Source organism: Symphalangus syndactylus, chromosome 19, assembly GCF_028878055.3.
Source record: "Symphalangus syndactylus isolate Jambi chromosome 19, NHGRI_mSymSyn1-v2.1_pri, whole genome shotgun sequence".
Lineage (NCBI taxonomy): Eukaryota > Metazoa > Chordata > Mammalia > Primates > Hylobatidae > Symphalangus > Symphalangus syndactylus.
Window position 1 is genome coordinate 18,852,646 of NC_072434.2, and position 21,051 is coordinate 18,873,696.

The 21,051-nt window shown below is 50.1% G+C and overlaps 1 protein-coding gene across 1 annotated transcript; it reads left to right on the forward strand.

The window, feature by feature from the left end:
• The first annotated feature begins 9,268 nt into the window (after positions 1-9,268).
• On the forward strand, positions 9,269-20,792 carry REN (renin). The gene is made up of 10 exons (XM_055234421.1): positions 9,269-9,410; positions 13,458-13,608; positions 14,188-14,311; positions 14,924-15,042; positions 16,008-16,204; positions 18,236-18,244; positions 18,812-18,931; positions 19,293-19,434; positions 19,694-19,792; positions 20,434-20,792. The coding sequence occupies exons 1-10, from the start codon at positions 9,313-9,315 to the stop codon at positions 20,593-20,595; spliced, it is 1,221 nt and encodes a 406-aa protein (XP_055090396.1). The 5' UTR covers positions 9,269-9,312; the 3' UTR covers positions 20,596-20,792.
• The last annotated feature ends 259 nt before the right edge of the window (positions 20,793-21,051 follow it).

Consider the following 21,051-nt stretch of genomic DNA (forward strand, 5'->3'; position numbering starts at 1 on the left):
AGAGAGACGTGGCCATGGTTGATCTCACCAGTTGCTTGCTCATTTGCTTTTTTTTGTTTTGAGACAAGGTCTTGCTGTGTCACCCAGCTGGAGTGCAGAGGCCCAGCCACAGCTCACCGTAGCCTCGAACTCTTGGGCTCAAGCCATCCTCCCTCCTCAGCCTCCTAAGTAGCTGGGACTACAAGTGTGTGCCCCCATGCCTGGATAATTTTTTAAAAATATTTTTAGACACAGGGGCTCTCTATGTCACCAAAGCTGGCCTTGAACTCCTGGACTCATGCAATTCTCCCACCTTGGCTTCCTGAGTAGCTGGGATTACAGGCGTGAGCCACCATGCCCAGCCCCATTCGCTTTTTAATGAATAGAAGCAGGACTGGCCAAGAGATGATTAGCTCCCAAGCACTAAGCCTCAGTGAGTCCAATTTCTACCTCTTTACCACCACCCCCTGGGCAGGGGCCATGATAAGAGTTTTCTACTAAACTGCTGACACCAAGAATAAATCCATGCCTGTTTCACAGGAGCACAAACCAGATTTTTCATGCTACCCAGCCTTCCCTCCCTCCACCCTGAACCTCCCCTGACCACTCCAGCCTTTGTCTCAACATCTGAATCTCCCTGGGCTCATTATCATGGAGGAGAGTGGGATTTGGGGTTTTTAAGAAAAAGCCCTGAGCACCACTTATGTCCTGAGAGATTTCCAGAGGTTGTGGGATCTGAAGTAAGATGAGAGGGCTGGGATCTGACTGGATTTATGCTTCCCCTGCCTGGTTCTCATGTCCCAGCTCTGCCTCGCTGGGAAAGGGCTGAGGCAATATGACCCTTCCCTCTGCCCCCACCCGCTCCACTTCCCTGAGCGAGAGGTGACGCAGCCCAGGGCCTCTGTGTAGCATCCTGGCGAGCCTTTGTGAGAAGAACTGGACCCCGGGCAGAAGGGGGTCAAAAGATGACCTGATAAGCATCCTCATACTCTCTCTTTTCCATCCCCAGCCTGGGAGATGGGAAGGCCCAAGTTCAGAGGGGAGGAGAGGCTCTCCTGGCAGCTTCACCTCCCCTTCTGTATTTTCCCCCACCTGTGCAGCAGAAATGGGAGAGTGACAGGTCAGGCCACCTGGCAGTCAGGACACACCAGAGCTCGACAGGCACAGAGTCAGCCCAGCCCTGTCCACGGCAGAGAGCTCCCTGACAGTTGAGCACCTGGGCAGGACTATCCCCAGGTAGGGGAGTTCACCACCTCAGAGGGCACTTGCCCTGTTGGGCAGTGTGAACTGCTGGACAGTTCCTCCTTAGAATGGAACTCAAACAGATTCTCCCCATCACGCCACTTCTCATGGGCCTCAGATCTGCATTGTGGGCACAGAAAATAGGGCTGGTTCTGATTCCTTCAAGAGTCGCATATGTGGCTTCTCTCTTCCAACTAAGCTTCTCCAGGGCCCTTGGCCAACCTTCAAGACATGGTTTCAGGCCCCTTGCCTGTCCCAGCTCCAGACCATGCATGGTCGTGCTTAGCTGTGTTGCCCATTTTCTGATCTCAGGATCTCTCCTCCAACTGTTCCCCTCCCAGGCTGTGCGCTGGGGTGGAAACCAGGAGAAATAAGACAGCGGCTGTTATTCTGGACGCTGTTACCCTCTTAGAAGTTGATTTCCTTTCCTGCCCTGTGGTCTCTGCAAATCTTGTCTGCAACTTGCCTGCAGCCTCAGAATGAGTTAGCAGAGTCATTGTTCCACTTCTCTCTCCTGGTGAGGTTATTCATGCTTCGTAGTCTCACTTGTATGCACTGCTGGGCTCAGGACCACATGGGGGTCATGGTGCTGCATACGTGGTGGGAGGCAGGGGATAGATGTGGGAGTGAGGACATGTTTGGTTGGAGAGTGCTGGGTCCCCAGGGGGCCTAGATCTACTGGCAGCTCAGGGCTTCACATTGACTGCTCTGGACCTCCTGGCTCTGTCTTTGCTGTTGAAGAGTCCGGAAACTTAACCAAAAATAGACGTGAGGGTTCTGCTGCACTGTACTGGGTGTCTAAACTATACTAGACGTGGGGCTTAGAAAAGCTCCCCTTTCCCCATAGAAAAGCTCTATGGGGTTGGATCACTCTCTACAGATTCTTCTTTTGAATCCCATTGGCTCTCCCAGTTGTTCCCGATACCCATAGCCACAGAGAAGGAGTCACAAAGTGAAGCCCTCAGCTTGTCCTTCTCTAAGCTCTCTGCAGCCTCAGTGGCCTCATCTGAACAGTGCGGATGATAGTTACCACTTCATAGGGCTGACTAGAGAACAAAATCCAGCAGTGTTCAAAGCACCTCATAGCACATCGTAGATGCTCAAGAAAGTTGGCTGGTGTTACTCACATTCTGCTGCAGCCCCTAGGCTGACCCCATCTCCAACAGTCCCCCAACTTGTTCTCTCCCTGCTCCTTGCTCCCCTTCCTCTAGGGTTTGCTGAGAGCAGAGGGAGAGGAAGGGTGGGTGGTCAGTCACCCTTGCTGGCTATGACAGGTTGCAGTCATGGTGGGAAAGGAGACAGCATCACTCTTAAGCACTCTCCTGAGATTCATGATGGACATTCCTCCAGCAATGCAGGGGCCCTCCAGCTCGAGGTGGAGAGAAGTGAGATTCTGGGGCAGGGCACCCACCCAAGTTCAAGTCCAGCAACTGTACCCATGAGCAACACCGGATATGGTGCAGGAGAGATGCAAGTCCCCACTCTGCCACTAACCATCTGCAAATCATGACACACTGCTTACCCTCCTAGGTCTTGGCTTCCTCCTGTGTTATGGGGAAACCGATCCACTCACCTCCCAGGCTGATGTGGACACTGGGAGAAGACCCTCTTCCCTTCAGGCCCTGCTTTTTTGCCTTGGACCCTCCACACACTCCCTGCTGTCATTACTGGACTTGCAGTTCCCGCCCTGTCATTTATCAAAGACATTGGCTCCTGGTTTACAGATTTCCTCCACCCCTTGCCCTCTGCAACCTCCTGGATGACATCATCAACCACGCAGATGGTGACCTGGCCATACTCTGGCCTCTCAGATCCTTGAGGTCCCATTTCCAACGACCTCACCCCTCCTCTGCTTCAGCTATCCACAGCCACGTCCTACTTGGGACTTATCACTTATAACTGCTCCCCCTCCAGACTGTCTCAAGCATCCCACGCTCAGCCAGCTCGTCTTCCAGCTTTGTGTTTCAACTGTTCCCACCAGCTCTGCTCACTCTTCTCAATTGCCGTGGTCCTCCGCTTTCTTCAGATCATCCATTCTGTCCTGTCTTGACTTCTCTAGCCACCTTACATTCCACAGTTTTTCATTCAATAGCAGTTTTTTTCGTTGTTGATGTTGTTTTGAGATAAAGTCTCACTCCATCACACAGGCTGGAGCACAGTGGCAACAATCACAGCTCACTGCAGCTTCAACCTCTTGGGCTCAAGCAATCCTCCACCTCAGCCTCCCAAGTAGCTGAGACTACAGGTGGGCACCACCATACCCCAGTTAATTTTTGTACTTTTTTGTAGAGACGAGGTCTCACTATGTTGCCCAGGCTGGTCTCAACCTCCCAGGCTCAAGCAATCCTCCTGTCTCAGCCTTCCAAAGTGCTGGGATTATAGGCATGAGCCACTGCTCCCGGTCCAATAATATTTTTGCTAAGACCTTAAATTCCTTTGTCCCTCATCTTTGATCACCCCAACCCTGGATGAAGCCAGCTATATACTTTCTCTGCATCTGTATCCAAGGAGCTGACACTGTGGTATTGGTAAGAGGAGTCAGAGAACCAGGCCAACTGGCTTCCTATAAAGTCAGGATCTCCAGCCATTAAATGTCTTCATTCCTCACAGAAATCCTCTTGGTTTCCCTGGCCAGCTTCTTCCCACTTTCCATAATGATTCCAGAGCTTCTCCATTTTTCTCATGCCTCCAAACCCCCTCCCATCCCCAACTCTCAGCAGAGGTCCTTGCTTCCCACTTGTCAGAGAAGATAACAGCCACTAGACAGGCAGTCCCTCAGCTTCCAACGCCAAGCAAATCAACCACTAACACCTGCACACGCCTTGCCTTCTTTCCTCCTGCTGCAGTGGAGGGGCTGCTTCATCCTGCTGTTTCCAGCCCTGTATACTCCTTCCCTCCCAGGAATCCTACTGTGTTAATTAACTCTTCCTCTCAACTGAGTGCTTTCTATGCATTTAGATATACTCAACTCCCTGCCATCATTAGAAAAGAGTGGCAGTGCAGCGGGATAATTAAGGAATCAGAGAGACTGAGGGGTTGAGGAGGAATTATTTAATTACTTAGGTGCACCGACCTAGTTGGATTAACATCTAAAGGACTGAGCCCCGAACAAAGAGTTAAGCTACCTTTTAAGCATTTCATCAGGGAAAGGAGGAGGAGAGGGAAGGAGGGAAGGAGGAGGAAGAAAGAGAAAAACTTCTCACCTGATCCTCATTCTCCTCCAGCTATCACCCTCTTTCCCCTTTTTTACACCTCCACTTTTCAAAATAGCTGCCTACACTACGTTGTCTTCATCTTCTTACTTTCTATCCTAGTCTGTTCAGGCTGCTATTTAAAAATGCCATAAACTGGGTAGCTTATAAACCACAGAAACGTATCTCTCACAGTTCTGAAGTCTGAGAAGTTCCAGATCAATGCATTGGCAGATTTGGTGTCTGGTGAGGGCCTTTGTCCTGGTTCATGAATGGCATCTTCTTGCTGTGGCTCACATGGCGGAAGGGGAAAAAAGAGCTCCCTTGGGCCCCTTTTATAAGGGCATCAATCCCATCAGGACTTAATCACCTCTCCAAAGGCTCATCTTCCTAATACTATTATATTGAGGGTTAGAATTTCAACCTATGAATTTTGGGGGACACAAACATTCACATCGTAGCACTTCCCATCATTCATCAACCCATCCCTGTGTGGACTCCCACCCCTCTGAATCACCAAAACAGCTCCCACTGACAGCACCAGTGGCCTGCATGTCTCCATTTTAACCCAAGTCTCACCTCACCCTGCAGCAGCAACTACTGTCGCTCACCATCTCTTCTTAAACAGTCTCTCCCTGCAACTTCAGAGACACCTGCTGCTCTCCTCCTTCCTCTGTGGCCACTCCTTTGGGGTCTCCTCTGCAGATTCCTCCTCTGCTGCTTGTCCTTAAAGCTTAGGGTCCAGGGCTTTCTTGCTGCCCACCTTCTCGCTGGCTAATTTCATTCATACCTGTCGCATTACTCACCAATTGCAAATAACACATAAACCTTTCACCCAGGTTTATTTATGCACCTGCCATTTGATATCACCCCTGGGATGTCTCAAAGGAGAGCCATACTCAACAATTCCTCAAACTCATGGTCTCTCCATGAGTTCAGAGTTGGCTAAGCATACATATTCAATTTATGTATGTTACAGGAGAAGCTACAAATATTTATGAAGGTGATCCTGACACATGCGCATTGTACAAACATGCATGTTGCATATGACCCATGTTTACCCTGAGGTGAAAATGTAACATTTAAATGCACTACAATTAGGCCCTATACATCAAAAGGTCTTTTCAGAACACAAAGGCATGCAAATGCATAATCTCTATAACCAGCTGGAACCAGTTCATGGCCAGCAGTCTTATTATCAGGACAAAATTAGTGAAATCAGTCTTTTGTTCAATCAAAGCTATAGTTATGGCTGGTGGAACTGGGGTTCAGTTAGTCAGCATCTATGTACTGGATGAGTTGCAATTGTTTTAATATTGTTTGTCTTAAGGCCAATGCTTGCTTAGCTGCTAGAGAAAAAGAGAAACCTTGTGTCATTGAGAATATAGCTCATTCTTTAAGTGTAAGGATTCATGACTTAACTCTTGCCTGGCATGGCCTTAGGTCCTGTTTATAATATGGTATTTTATTGCCACAAAATTTCAGTTATGTCAGTCTTATGACCTCTATTTTAACATTAGTGTTGATTAGTTGTTGTATCTAAACCACAAAAGGGAGAGGGTATAATCAGGTGTATTTGACTTCCCATCACATTATACCTGAAGACTAAGTTTTTTTTTGTTTTTTTTTTTTTTGAGACAGAGTCTCGCTCTGTCACCCAGGCTGGAGTGCAGTGGCGCAATCTCGGCTCACTGCAAGCTCCGCCTCCCGGGTTCACGCCATTCTCCTGCCTCAGCCTCCCTAGTAGCTGGGACTACAGGCACCCGCCACCTCGCCTGGCTAATTTTTTTTTGTACTTTTAGTAGAGACGGGGTTTCACCGTGTTAGCCAGGATGGTCTCGATCTCCTGGGGTCCCCTTAGCCAAGAGGGGGCCATTCAGTCAGCAGGGGGCTTAAGATTTTATTTTTAGTTGACATTCTCCCATTTGGCCAAGATATACCAAAGGCAGCATAAATGGCCAAACTTTTATTTTATTCCATATCCTTGCTGGGGGTGTTGTGGCTACCTGCCCCAGGTCCATCCTAACCCTCGCTAGGATCCCTGTGGCTAAGGAATTCAAAGCCAAAAGACTTGTAGTCAATTAAATGTTTTAGGCCAGATGGTAATGGAGGTGGGCAAGCATTCATCAACCCTTAAAACCTTTTAAGTAACATAAGAGCCAAAACCAAAAGCCAAATAGCAAAGGTACAAAACTGACCTTTCGATAAGTTCTATGTGTTGAGCCATCAGCTGTTTAGGCATCTGTGTACCTATATTTGGAGGATCTGAACTAATTTTACTCCTTAAAAGTAAAATTATTACATCAAAAGGTGTTTTGTGCCCACTTCTTCCATGATCGTCCTTGGGCCCAGAGGGATTGAATAGTTTTTTAAATCCTGGAGATATTAGGTACAGAGAGAAAGGTAAATCCAATTTCTATAAGCTATAAATAGCTCAAAAAGAAAAACGGTGGGCCGGGCACAGTGGCTCACACCTGTAATCCCAGCACTTTGGGAGGCTGAGGCAGGCAGATCACGAGGTCAGGAGATTGAGACCATCTTTGCTAACACGGTGGAATCCCGTCTATACTAAAAATACAAAAAATTAGCTGGGCGGGGTGGCACGTGCCTGTAGTCCCAGCTACTTGGGAGGCTGAGACAGGAGAATGGTGTGAACCCAAGAGGTGGTGCTTGCAGTGAGCTGAGATTGCGCCACTGCACTCCAGCCTGGGTGACAGAGCAAGACTCTGTCTCAATAAAAAAAAAAAGGCTTTCTTGACTCTGGAAAACAAAACATAAAGAATTAGCAACATTTCAAACTTAATTTAGGATTAGATTTTGAGGACATTTGTCAAAATGTTAAAGCCTCAAAACATTTGATCAAAACAGAACCACCGGTCTTTGTAAAATAATAATTATTCATTTCACAAAAGTGATAATCAAAAGACTTTAATAGCAATACAGAAAGTTACATGAATATAAAGCCTTAACCTTTTTAAAGCTCAGTTTTCCTAAGTAATCAAAAACCTGATAAAGATAACATAAGAATTAGGAATTATCTTGAGAAAATGTAAAATCTTTCCTTTTTTTTTTTTTGAGATAGGGTCTCGCTGTGTCATCCAGGCTGAAGTGCAGTGGCACAGTCATAGCTCACTACAGCCTTGAACTCCTGGACTCAAGTGATCCTCCCGCCTCAGCCTCCCCAGTAGCTAAGACCACAGGCACGCACCACCACACCCAGCTAATTTTTTTCAGAGGTGGGGTCTTGCTATGTTGCCCCGGCTGGTCTTGAACGAGCTTCAAGTGAGCCTCCTACCTCATCCTCCAAAAGCACTAGGATTACAGGCACGAGCTACTGTTGCCCAACCTAAAATAATTGTTTCTTAGACCAGCTACCAAAGACACAAAGAAAAATTTTCTGTAGTGTGATTGCTTCTCCTTATGGGAAGCCCATTTAGATAACCTGTAAGTCAAACCTGATGAAAACAATACTTGAATGTAATCAGACACAGAAAGACTGTTCAAGGCTATGAGTAGCTGAGTCCAAGCTCATATCACTTGTCACACAACAGCCAATAAGTCTAGAGACAAGGTGTTGTGGCAAGGAAAGCTACCTTATTCAGAGAACCAGAAAACCAAGAAGATGGTGGGCCACCATCATGAAGAACCATCTGAAGTCAGCATGAATGTTAGGCTCTTTTTTACGTTAAGGGAAGGGGAAGAAGAAGGGGATTGGTATCAAGAGGTGACTGATGACCACAGACACCTGGGTGCCAGCAAGGGTCTGAGGAGGTTGTAAAACTTCTTTTTTCTAGGTCAGGTCACAATGTTCCTATACATCTTTAACATAACATTGTTATTTGTCTGTATATTTCCTTATCTCCTTGGGGGTTAGTTTGGGGAAAGGAACTGTTACCATTTTTTCAAAAGTTGAACTGCAAGCTAAACTCCTATAATTAGCTGGTCTATGTACAGAGCTAAGCAGAAGCTTTTAACCTAAAGGATAATACCCCTGGGGGGTCAGAGGCAAAATGGAGTCAGTCATGCTAAGTCTCCCTCCACTCTCTTTCTTTTTTGAGACGGAATTTCACTCTTATTGCCCAGGCCGGAGTGCAATGGCATGATCTCAGCTCACTGCAACCTCCGCCTCCTGGGTTCAAGCAATTCTCTTGCCTCAGCCTCCTGAGTAGCTGAGATTACAGGCGTCCATCACCACACCCAGCTAATTTTTGTAGTTTAGTGGGATGGGGTTTCACCATTGTTGGTCAGGCTGGTCTGGAACTCCTGACCTCAGGTGATCTACCCACCTTGGCCTCCCAAAGTGCTGGGACAGGTGTGAGCCACCATGCCTGGCCCCTCTACTCATAATTAAACCAGGTGTTTCTTCTCCTGCCAAGAAACCAGTCATGAAGATTCACCCATCTTCTAGATGGGAAAACTGGGCTGCAGCCTGGGAGAGGCCAGTCAGGGACAAAGCCAAAGTTAATACAGAGGATGGCGCTTCCAGGGTACAGGGGTTGGGTCTGGGCTAGGAAGCTGGAAACCTAGGTTTTATGCTTGTCCCAGTTTTGATGTTGGCCCTAAGCAGTGCTGTTTCTCATCAGCCTCTGCCTGCTCCAGGGGTCACAGGGCCAAGCCAGATAGAGGGCCGCTAGCGTCACTGGACACAAGATTGCTTTCCCACAGCTCTCCTTCCTCCGGCCCCTCTGCTCCACATCCGGAAACCTGGGTACCCTTCACCCACCTAGCTTTGTCCCACAGTGAGATTTATTGCTGACTGCCCTGCCATCTGCCCCAGGGTAATAAATCAGGGCAGAGCAGAATTGCAATCACCCCATGCATGGAGTGTATAAAAGGGGAAGGGCTAAGGGAGCCACAGAACCTCAGTGGATCTCAGAGAGAGCCCCAGACTGAGGGAAGCATGGACGGATGGAGAAGAATGCCTCGCTGGGGACTGCTGCTGCTGCTCTGGGGCTCCTGCACCTTCGGTCTCCCGACAGACACCACCACCTTTAAACGGTAATTGGTAACTCAGGCAGAGAAGGGGTGGGAAGGGTGCAGGGTTCCCACCTTCCCAACACCCTGGCTTTTCCATATGCAGTGTCATTCAGTCCTTACAGTCAGCTGGACAGGGAGGTATGGACCTGTTCAGAGGGGTCGAGTGACTTGCCCAATAAATGACACTAGTAGTCAGGTCTAGAAGCTGTGTCTTTTGCTTCCTGCCCAGAGCACCATGCTAACTAAGCACTGTAGAGAACTCAGAACTGTTAGGAGATGCCCCTTGCCCTTGAGGGGCTCACAGCCTGAATATTAAGAACAGCATGGGTGGTTGGGTGCGGTGGCTCCTGCCTGTCATCCCAGCACTTTGGGAGGCCGAGGTGGATCACTTGAGGTCAGGAGTTTGAGACCAGCCTGGCCAACGTGGGGAAACCCCATCTCTAATAAAAATACAAAAATTAGCCAGATGTGGTGGCAGGCACTTGTAATCCCCAGCTACTTGGGAGGCTGAGGCAGGAGAATCGTTTGAGCCTGGGAGGCGGAGGTTGCTGAGCCAAGATCGTGCCACTGCACTCCAGCCTGAGTGACAGAACAAGACTCCATCTCAAAAAAAAAAAAAAGAGGGGGGTCGGGGCATGGGTACAGTTAACTCTACCAGGGAGGCAGCGTGATACCGTGGTTAAATGCAAGGCTTATAGAGTTAGATTGCCTTCATTTAAATTTTGCCTCACTAGCAGAACAAACTAGATCTGGAATCATGGGCAAGTTATTTAACCTCTCCAAGTCTCAGTTTATCATTTTAAACAGGTATGATAATAACAGTACCTACTTGATGGGGCTGCTTTGGGGATTTAAGGAGATAATGCATAGAAAGCTGGGCACGTTGTAAGAGCCCAGCTACTGTTAGTACTACAGGATGGATTCTTACAAATATCAAAAGCAAGGCTTGGCCGGGAGCAGTGGCTCATGCCTGTAATCCCACACTTTGGGAGGCCGAGGCGGGCAGATCACCTGAGGTCGGGAGTTCAAGACCAGCCTGACCAACATGGAGAAACCCTGTCTCTACTAAAAATACAAAATTAACCAGGCATGGTGGCACATGCCTGTAATCCCAGCTACTTGGGAGGCTGAGGCAGGAGAATCGCTTGAACCTGGGAGGCGGAGAGCCGAGATGGCGCCATTGCACTCCAGCCTGGGCAACAAGAGCAAAACTCTGTCTAAAAAAAAAAGAGAAAAAAGCAAGGATTTAGGTAGCCCACAACTAGAAGGAGAAAACCCTAGCATCCTCTAGGTGACAGGCCCTGTGGGAAAAAGTGATTCATTAAGACTGTAGAAGGAAGCTGGGCACGTGGCTAATGCTTGTAATTCCAGCACTTTGAGAGGCTGAGGAGGGCAAATCGCTTGAGCTCACGAGTTCAAGACCAGCCTAGGCAACATGGCGAAACCTTGTCTCTACAAACACAAAAATTAGCTAGGTGTGGTGGTGCAAATCTGTAGTCTCAGCTACTCGGGAGGCTGAGGTGGGAGCATCACTTCAGCCTGGAAGGTGGAGGCTGCAGTGAGCAGAGACTGAGCCACTGCACTCTAGCCTGGGTGATAGAGCCAGACCTTATCTAAAAAAGAAAAAAAAAAAAAAAAAAAGACTGAAGAAGGGGAAGAAACAGCATTTGAGAAAAGGCTTCACAGAGAAGGGGGTTTTCAATCTGGGGACAGCAGATGTGACCAGCAGTCCTGAAGGTAAGAAGGCACATTTTAATAATGGTAATACTTGCTAAGCCTATAAAATGCTTAGGGTGTCACAGGATCTTTTCACATGTCTCATCTCAAGCCATGCCCCCAACAACTCAGCATTCCCACTTTGCAGATGAGGACACTGAGGCTCAGGGAGGTGATATGTAAGAGACTGAGGCTCAGGGAGGTGATATGTAAGAGGCTAAGGCTCAACACACTCTGGGCCTTTTGCTTCCAAAACTGCTTTCCCTTGCTCTGAGGCTCTCAGAGAGTAATTGCTGGGTTGTGAGCACTGGGTAAGAAGATGGGTGCTTCAAAGCAGCTGCACCCCAGGATAAAGGTAAAGGAAAGTAAAAACATCTTCCCCTGCTGTTATCCAAAAGAGAAAAAGAATGGAATTGGACAAGGGGTGGAGGGGGAATCCAGCTTTTGAAACAGAATTATAGGAATTTTGCTACCTGCTATGTGCAGAGCACCATGCGATGTACTTGGGACAGCTGAATGAATGAGCTCCAGTCTCAAGGTGAACATGTACATATACACACTCATAATTTACGTTTATTGAGCAGTGGCTGCATGGTTTCATCTGCACAGTGACTCTGAGGTAGGTACTACCATTAGGTCCATTTTTAGAGAGGGGTTAATGGAGACTTAGAAGAGGCCCAGAGAGGTTAGGTAGCTTTCTTAGAATCACACAGGTGGTAAGGGGATTCGGGCATGGCCCCTGCAACCACTGTCTTCACCACTGTACGGCACCAGTTCCACAAGGTGCACAGTGTGGGCTGTGAGACCCAAGGAAAAACAGAGCAGAGGCCCAAGGGAAGGTGAGGCCAGTGTGGGCTGGAGGCCTTGGGGCAAGCTTCCTGGAGGTGGGGGTACATGTTGGGCCTTGGAGGACTAAAGAATTAGGGGGAAAAAGAAGGGGAGAAGGAAAGGATTTTCTGAAAAGGAAATGGCAAAAAGTAAAAGTCCAAAGCATAGGCTGTTGTGAGTAAATAGTGGGAAATGTAACCTCTTTGGGGTCAAACTTCTCACCCTCCATTTTCCCATCTGTAAAGTGGGAGTAATAAAATCATCCACCTTAAGAGAGCAAATAAAATAATGATTGTGAAAATATTTTGGTAACAGTAACCTGTGATAGGAAGATAACAAATCATTTCCATTACAATACCATGCTGATAGGCGTAAAAGTCGCATTCATGTTCACGGGCAAAATGGGGGTAAGTAGAATGCATGGGACGCAAGAAGGATGTAGGAAGGAAAGGGTAGTGTAAGTAGAGGAGGACTAGCCGCCGAGAATAAAGTAGAAGAAAGAGGGAATCTCCGTGTGTATGAGAAAGTCTATTGCACAGTCAACTCGGGCTTCCATCCTGGGACCTTCCCGTGAACAGCTAGAGACATCTTCTTCTGGGCTTTGGCAGCCTTTATGTCGGGACCCAGGGGACCCTATATGGGAAATAGGGCCAGACACATGCTCTGAATCCCTGCTTCAACACTTCTGAGTCACCTTCTTCCCTGTGAGCCTTCATTTTTCTCACCTATAAAATGCATGACAGCTAGCTTGTTGGTGTGCTTTCAGTAGCGGCTCAGTAAAGTCGGTTTCCTAGGTCTCTTTAATTCTGCCTCTCAAAGGTGATGGGAAAACATCTAGACAAGAAGCCAAGGGACTGGGACACATCTCTCCAAGGACGAGGTGCATGGCGCTCTGAAGATGCTGGTATCTCTCTAGGCCCAACCCAGCTCAGGCGGTCCACTCCACCACAGCCCTGGCTGGGTGCCTGTCCCCTGGTATCCTGGAGACCTCGCAGCTGCTGTGGGCATCTGCTGCCACCTAGCGGCCTCCCATGGCACTGTCTCCCCGCCAGCCCCTAGTTTTGACGGGGGCACTAGCTGGCATTAATCTCTTCAGAGGGAATGTCTGTGCCTGTTTCCTGTCTGTCCTCCCACCAGCTGGAGTTCCTTAAAGGCAGTCATGATCATTATCTTTCTAGCTCCAGCTTTCCAGCACAGTGAGGCACAATGTAGTTGTTCAGCAGGTGATTACGGAATAAATGAATGAACGGACCAAGAAACAGCCTTATCTAATCAAAATTAGGCAACAGAAGGAAGTCACTTCAGGGTTATTTAATCCCGGGGCAGCTGACTCCTCTAAATTGACTCTTGATAAGAAGTAACTCATAAATGCTCCAGAGGCTCTCAGGGGCAGAGGTGATTTCCAGGTGGCTGGGCTAACGTTAAAGGTGGTTGTACTAAAAGCAGGCGTTTGGCCTCAGGGACTCTACCACTGTGGTGGAGGTACAGCACTTTTCTATTTTTGCTTCCTCCACCCTGGGCCAGGATCTTCCTCAAGAGAATGCCCTCAATCCGAGAAAGCCTGAAGGAACGAGGTGTGGACCTGGCCAGGCTTGGTCCCGAGTGGAGCCAGCCCATGAAGAGGCTGAACCTTGGCAACACCACCTGCTCCGTGATCCTCACCAACTACATGGACGTGAGTGCCTGGCTCAGCCCCTCGCCCCCTCCCTCTCTCCTTTCCCTCATGGACCCAGGGCTTTCTTTGCCGCAAGACTCACCCTTTCCATGCTGTGTTTGACGAAGGCGCTGAGGAGCACATGATCACCCTAGAAAATTCCCATTTTCCAGCTGGAAAGCCTGAGCACGGAAGACAGGAAGCCACCCAGGGGCCATTCAGGGGCAGAGTTAGGTTTGAAACTCAGCCCAGGCCTCAAGCCAGGTGTCACAGGTGGGTGGGAAGGGGTGTGTGACTCAGGTGGGGGTTTCTGTGACCTGGCCCAGCACAGCCTGACGGCTTCCTGCCCCAGTGGATCCTCAAGGGTCAAGTTTGCTTCCTGCTTCATTCTCAATGTTTTGATTTTGCCCTCTTGTCTTACTGAGGCTCCCACTTTCTGGGATGCCATGGGGCGATGCTAAGCCTCCTACCAGTTCCTGCAGGAAAATGGAAACACCGAGAGGCTATAGGACCACACTGAGAGCCAAGAGTGAAGCCAAGCAAGACCCCAAGACCCAAGGTCCCCTGAGCCCCTCCAGCCCTCTCTTTTTACCCCCACAGACCCAGTACTATGGCGAGATTGGCATCGGCACCCCACCCCAGACCTTCAAAGTCGTCTTTGACACTGGTTCGTCCAACGTTTGGGTGCCCTCCTCCAAGTGCAGCCGTCTCTACACTGCCTGTGGTGAGACCTAAGACCCACAGTGCCTCTCCCCCATCCCCCTGCCCTACTGTTCATGAGCAACCCTGCCCACCACCCAGCTCCCATCCCTCTTGCCACCAACGGAGTGGCTTCCTCTCCGCCTCTGTGCCCACTGACACTTAGGGGAGAGAGGAAGATGTCTCCCATTTTTCTGATATAGCCACCAAGGTTTAAAAAAAAAAAGGTCCAAGAACCCCTGAGCACCCAGAAGTCCACTTCCCAGTCTTCCCGAGATTGAGACAGGACTGAATTCTCAAACCCATCCCAGGCACTCGGAACTCTTCCGTCCCTAGTCTTAATCAACAGCCTCTTTCTAGGCACTTACGCTGTGCCTGGCATCTTTTCCGGTGTTATCAGCGTTAGTGATTACTTTAAATTCCTTCATTTAGGACAAAATTCTCGAGGTATGGGCACATTAGGAGGGCCCAAGAAACCCAGTCCTTAATTGATGAAGCACATATTCCAAGCCCCCTGACCCTAGGGCCACTCATCCCTGCACCTAAGCTAACCAGCCATACCCACAATGCACCCTGCCTCTGAGTCCCCCTGTCTGGGCCACTCTTGGACAAACCTGAGCCTCTGTCCCCCTGCCAGTGTATCACAAGCTCTTTGATGCTTCGGATTCCTCCAGCTACAAGCACAATGGAACGGAACTCACCCTCCACTATTCAACAGGGACAGTCAGTGGCTTTCTCAGCCAGGACATCATCACTGTAAGTTGGGCCGCCCTAGGTCATCTGCCCCTGACCTCTTCTGTCCCCAGGCCTCTCCTGACCCTCCAGGGCCCACACCTGCGGGGAGGCACACTGCAGCCCACTTGGAGCCTGGGGAGCTGAGGAACACCCTACTCTGCCACATCTGGCTGTTGCTACAAAGCAGCAGTACCTATGGGGGAGCAAGCCTGGGCTACAGGCTCACCGTTGGGTGGTTTATGGATGTTTTTGCATCTAACTTGCATGTAGGGCTTGTCCTGAGCCCCATGGCTGCAGTCAAGTAACTTGTCCAAGTTCACCAGCTCTGACTGGGCTACACCCTAGACTGAAATCCAGGGTCAGGGTCAGGCTGAGTTTTAGGGTCAGGCCCAGGTTTTAAGGTCACAGTTGAGGTTGACTCTGGGATTCAGGTCAAGGCCTGCTTTTCTTTTTCATGTGGCCCATGTCTGACCCTTTCCTCATCCTGGAGTTTCTCAGGCCCTGCTCCATCAGAATTAGGGGAGGGGCACACATGGCACCTGAGAGGAAATCAGGGGGATTCCTGCCTCCCTTCCTTTTTCTGTGAACTCAGATATAAAGGAGGGAGAAGGGCAAGCTTGGCTGTGTTGAAGAAACCCTTCGTCCATGATAAGGGTGGGGGCCAAGACCCAGTCCTGCCGGGCATGAAAGCCGGGCCACTGGGGAGGGGGAGGAGTTCTTGGCAGCTTTTCTTTTGCTGCTTGGCAGGACCACCCTCTCAGCTTCTGCTGTCCGATCCCTGGTCAACTCCAGCTCTCTCTGAGCTCCGCAGCAGAGATGTGTATTGGCACAGAGTGTGTGGGTGCAGGGTTGAGAAAATACTCTTACCCTGATTTTTGTACCCCGGGGCATGTGTGCCCCTGGGATCCCTAGTGTGGAAGCCCAGACCAGACTCCAACCAAGGAGGGGGCAGTGGGCTTGGTCTCCTCTGGTCCTTCCTCCCACAGGTGGGTGGAATCACGGTGACACAGATGTTTGGAGAGGTCACGGAGATGCCTGCCTTACCCTTCATGCTCGCCGAGTTTGATGGGGTTGTGGGCATGGGCTTCATTGAACAGGCCATTGGCAGGGTCACCCCTATCTTCGACAACATCATCTCCCAAGGGGTGCTAAAAGAGGACGTCTTCTCTTTCTACTACAACAGGTGGGGACTGGGACTCCAGGGGCTGAGGTGGGGGGAGAGGAGGGGAGAAGTGCTGGGAAGTGGAAGGAGAGTCTGGGCCAGAATTGTAAAGTGTTTGTAATTAGGTGACAGCCAATCAATATCTAGAGCTGTACTAGCCAATATGGAAGGCACTATTGAAATTTAAATTAATTAAATACAATTAAGCATCAATTAAGCATTCAACTGGTGGCTCTTAGTTGCACTATCCACATGTCAAATGCCTGGCAGCCACGGTGGCTAGTAACTACGGTCTTACGACAGTGTGGATAGAGAACATTCCCAGCATGGCAGGACGTTCTAACAGACAGTGCCACTCTGGAGCAAGAGGAGATGCAAGGTGGGCGTGATGGGAAATAAGGGATTACTGTGACCTGTAGCCCTGCCTGTTAGGGCCATGGCTCCTCCCACACAGAGACAGCCAACTTCAGTCATCCATTAGATCCTTCATTCATTTGTTTGCTCACTCATCAGTTCAGTAAATGCTATGTGCCAAGCACTGTGGTAGGCTCTGGGGGTGCAGCAGTGAACACAGTGAACAAGGCAGAATCCGTACTCCCCTACCCACATAGAGCTTACAGGCTAATAGGGAAGACAAGACATATTCCAACATAAACAGTGTCACAGGCAGGCAGCAAGTGTGGTGCTGAAAACCATGGATGCTTTTCAATTCTAGGCTGAGTTTATATGCAGCTCAGCCAGCCTTGGGGAAGCTCTTGAGCAGGGTTGGGCTCTACTCCAAACTGCTGGGCTTAGAAAGATGGCATGAGTTGGAGACGAGAGAGCTAGAGGCAAAAGGGGCTGGGTGCAGTTGCTCATGCCTGTAATCCCAGCACTTTGGGAGGCCAAAGCGAGAGGATCGCTTGAGCCCAGGAGTTAAGGCTTCAGTGAGCAGTGATTGTGCCACTGCACTCCACCTAAGGCAACAGAGTGAGATACAGTCTCAAAAAAAAAAAAAAAAAAAAAAAAAGGTCACAAGGGTAAGAACATGAGGCCAGTGGCAAAAAGAATAGAGGAGAGGATCAGAGTTCATAGAAATCTCACAGTAAAATGGAGAGGAGTCTCCGGTTTGGTGATAGAAAGGGAGGCCTTGAGAAAAGGCCAATTGGCGGCTCTGCAGTCAGGGGTGGTCTTTAGAAGAGCTGTTTTAGAGGAGGTGGGGGCAAGGCCAGATGGCAAGAAGTTAAGAGGTGGACGATGTGGGTGTCAGGAAGTGGAGGTCATGAGATGTAGGCTGCCCTAGGACATTCAACAGGGAAGGGAATGGGGTGTGGGGTGGGGGGTGAGATTCAGAAGCAGGAGAGGAAGGGTGGGTGTTTTTAAATGCTAGAGGAAGCTCGAGTGATGCCTGTAGGTGGAGGAAGAAGCCAATGGAAAGAAAGAGATTAAAAATATGGAAAGAAGAGGAGTTAAATGGGGGCACTGGAGTTTGGAGGCAATAAAAGAGATGAGGTTCCAGCAGACAGGAAGAAGCCAGGCTTTGCAGAGGAGAGGGCTGGCCTCTTCTTTTATCTTGGGATGGGAAGGAGGGAACATCCAGAGAGATCCTGAAGTGTTGAGAGAGAGGCAGGAGGGAATTTGTGCTAGCATATACACATATATTCTGAATTTATAAAAACACAAGTAGTTTGCAGTTGCACAAAATAACATATGCACACCTACACACCCGTGCGCACATGTGCATGTGTGAATTCTAGTATGAATTCTGGAAAAACACATCACACACACATGCATGCCCTGGAGACTAGGCCTACAGTAGTCCCTGAGCCAAGTGCAGTGAGGAGGAAAGGAAGGTGAGGGACATCAGCTCCAGACGGGGCACCAGGAGCCTGGCTCCAGTCCCCGACTTGTTCACTCACGGACTGGGTAACTTCAGGCAAGTGACTTTGCCTCTTGGTGACTCCATTGCCTGAAGGGCAAAGACAGTACATAACACCCACCCTGCCAAACAGCAGGGCTGATGAGGCTGGCATGAAATGAAGCTTCCTTTCTGCTGTCTCTCTTTCTCTGCAGAGATTCCGAGTAAGGAGAAAAAAACCCCACATGGCTGTGACCTTCCACTGCTCCCTGAGCACCTGACCTAGAATTATACACGCCACCGGCCCAAAACTCACATCAGCAAGCCCAGCCTCCGCTAGATGCCGAAGTTCTCTGTCTCTCCTTCCTGCTCTCTCCATGCCCCCTGCCCACCCCATACCCAACAGCCTCCCCAGAGTCCCCTCCCATGCACCTGCTCAATCAGCAGCAACCCAAGAGTGAGGGGTGTCCATTTGTGTCTTGCTCACATCCACTCACTATCCTTGTACCTGCTCCTTTTCTGTGACCTCTCTGGGGATGCTTTTTGGGGAACAGCTGGACTACCCTGGAAGAACCTCTGGTTGGTCTTGGGGAGGGGAAGAAAGGCAGAGAAGCAGTATGTTCTGCATGCTTCCCAACGACAGCTCCGAGCCTGGCTGTCTGTCCCACATTCCTCTGCCCTAGAGCCCTCTGTCCTGCCCTGCCCCGCACCCTTGTGCAACCTTCCCGATTACCTGAGTTGCTGGGTCCTGGAGGTCACGGGTTTCCAAGAGCTTCTGATCTTTCCTCTAGGAATTCCCAATCGCTGGGAGGACAGATTGTGCTGGGAGGCAGCGACCCCCAGCATTACGAAGGGAATTTCCACTATATCAACCTCATCAAGACTGGTGTCTGGCAGATTCAAATGAAGGGGTCAGAAATCCTCAACCCTCCCCGGGCTCCAAAAAGTGCTGCTGTCACTGGGGTTGGGGAGGATGGGGAAAGACAGCATTACCATCCTGCCCTCTTTCCAAATGCAGCCACTTCTTAAGCACAGCCCCCATTTGCTCTCTGCCTGCTCTGTCCAGGCTGGGGAACAGAAAAGGAAGGGGCCTGGGGAGAAGCAGTGGAGGGCGACAGTACCTTCCCTCCTCTACTCACTGCCTCAACAGGCCACCAGCGTGGCCTCCACCCACCCACCCACCCACACTCAGGAAGGACATGCAGCCTGGAGGTGCCCCATCAGCCTTCTGTCTGTCTGTCTGTCTGTCTGACTGACTGTGGCCTCCCCCAGGGTGTCTGTGGGGTCATCCACCTTGCTCTGTGAAGATGGCTGCCTGGCATTGGTGGACACCGGTGCATCCTACATCTCAGGTTCTACCAGCTCCATAGAGAAGCTCATGGAGGCCTTGGGAGCCAAGAAGAGGCTGTTTGATGTAAGAAGCCAAAGAGGGAAGGTGGTGTGGGTGGGGGGAGCGCCACCTGGTATCGGCTCACAAATCCCCCAGGCAAATGAGGCCATCTCAGGCCTTCGCTTGTTCACCTCGCACTCTCCACACATGTGGCTGGTCAGCCATGGAGCAGGGCACTGTGCCTAGCCCTCTCCAGCAGAGAGGCCAGGCCACCAGCGCAGGACTCCTTGTCTGCTGAGATGTCTTCCATACTCAAGGAAGCTCCCTTTGCCCCCCACCCCAGTATGTCGTGAAGTGTAACGAGGGCCCTACCCTCCCCGACATCTCTTTCCACCTGGGAGGCAAAGAATACACGCTCACCAGCGCGGACTATGTATTTCAGGTGAGGTTCGAATCGGCCCCCTCGGTGGCAGGGAGAAAAGCTGGACAGAGACCCTCAAAGGGGGACAGATTACAATGCACAGATTATGTTAGAACCGTAGTTCTCAAACTTGGCTGTGCATGTCACTTGGAGAGCTTCGAAAAATCCTGGTACCTGGGCCACATCCCATACCTATTAAATCAGAACCTCTAGAAGTGGCACCTGGGGCTCAGTTTCCCCAGATGATTCCAATGTGTGGCCATGTTTGGGCATCACTGTGCCTGTTCCTTCATTTCCATTTTCTCATCAAATACTCCCAATAATCCTATGCTCCTATGTTCTTATCCTGTCTTCATAATCAATAGGCTTAGAGAAGTTGAATAACTTGTCTAGGATCAGAAGCTAAGGGAAACTGTAAGCTCCTGAAGGAAGCACAGTGCCTGATGCATTGTTTGCCTGGGATCTAGCATAGGGGCTAAACACAGGAGTGGTGCAGTCCACGATGGGGCAAAATGGCCAAGATGTGAGGGAGGCCCAGGGTGGCTAGGGGAGAGATGGGGGCGAGAGGGGGAATGTTGCTGAAGACAGTTGCTGGGGTCAGGCAAGGTGAAAGGAGAATGCTCATGTGCTGGGTATGGAGAAACTCTCCCCCTTCCTGCCAGGAATCCTACAGTAGTAAAAAGCTGTGCACACTGGCCATCCACGCCATGGATATCCCGCCACCCACTGGACCCACCTGGGCCCTGGGCGCCACCTTCATCCGAAAGTTCTACACAGAGTTTGATCGGCGTAACAACCGCATTGGCTTCGCCTTGGCCCGCTGAGGCCCTCTGCCACCCAGGCAGGCCCTGCCTTCACACCTGACCCAGAGCTGGAACACTTTCTGAGATGCCCCTCTGCCTGGGCTTATGCCCTCACATGGAGACACTGGATGTGGAGCTCTGGCTGGATGCGTGCCCTGACCCCTGCACCAGCCCCTCCCTGCTTTGAGGACAAACAGAATAAAGACTTCATGTTCACAGCCTGTTGTATCTGGGTTCACTAGGGTTTAGAATGGAGGGAGGGGCTGCGTGATCATGTGTGGACAGGAATGTGACACGGACAAGCTACACATTCGCCTCGCGCACAGGTTCTTACGTGCAGGGATGATGCCCTCCATCTGCCATCAACAGGACTCAGGTGGAGCTGTTTACACAACCTCGGGTGGGAAGTCTGAAGAGAGCTGGAACCAAGCTCCCTATAGTCCCTTAGGGACCAAGGCTAATGCTATGGCAGTAGAC

Excerpts from the sequence above, each read along its gene's own strand:
- REN (XM_055234421.1), top strand. The coding sequence starts at position 9,313 with ATGGACGGATGGAGAAGAATGCCTCGCTGGGGACTGCTGCTGCTGCTC. Across the intron at positions 14,312-14,923 it reads CCGTCTCTACACTGCCTGTG|TGTATCACAAGCTCTTTGAT; the intron begins GTGAGACCTAAG and ends TCCCCCTGCCAG. Across the intron at positions 19,793-20,433 it reads GCGCGGACTATGTATTTCAG|GAATCCTACAGTAGTAAAAA; the intron begins GTGAGGTTCGAA and ends CCTTCCTGCCAG.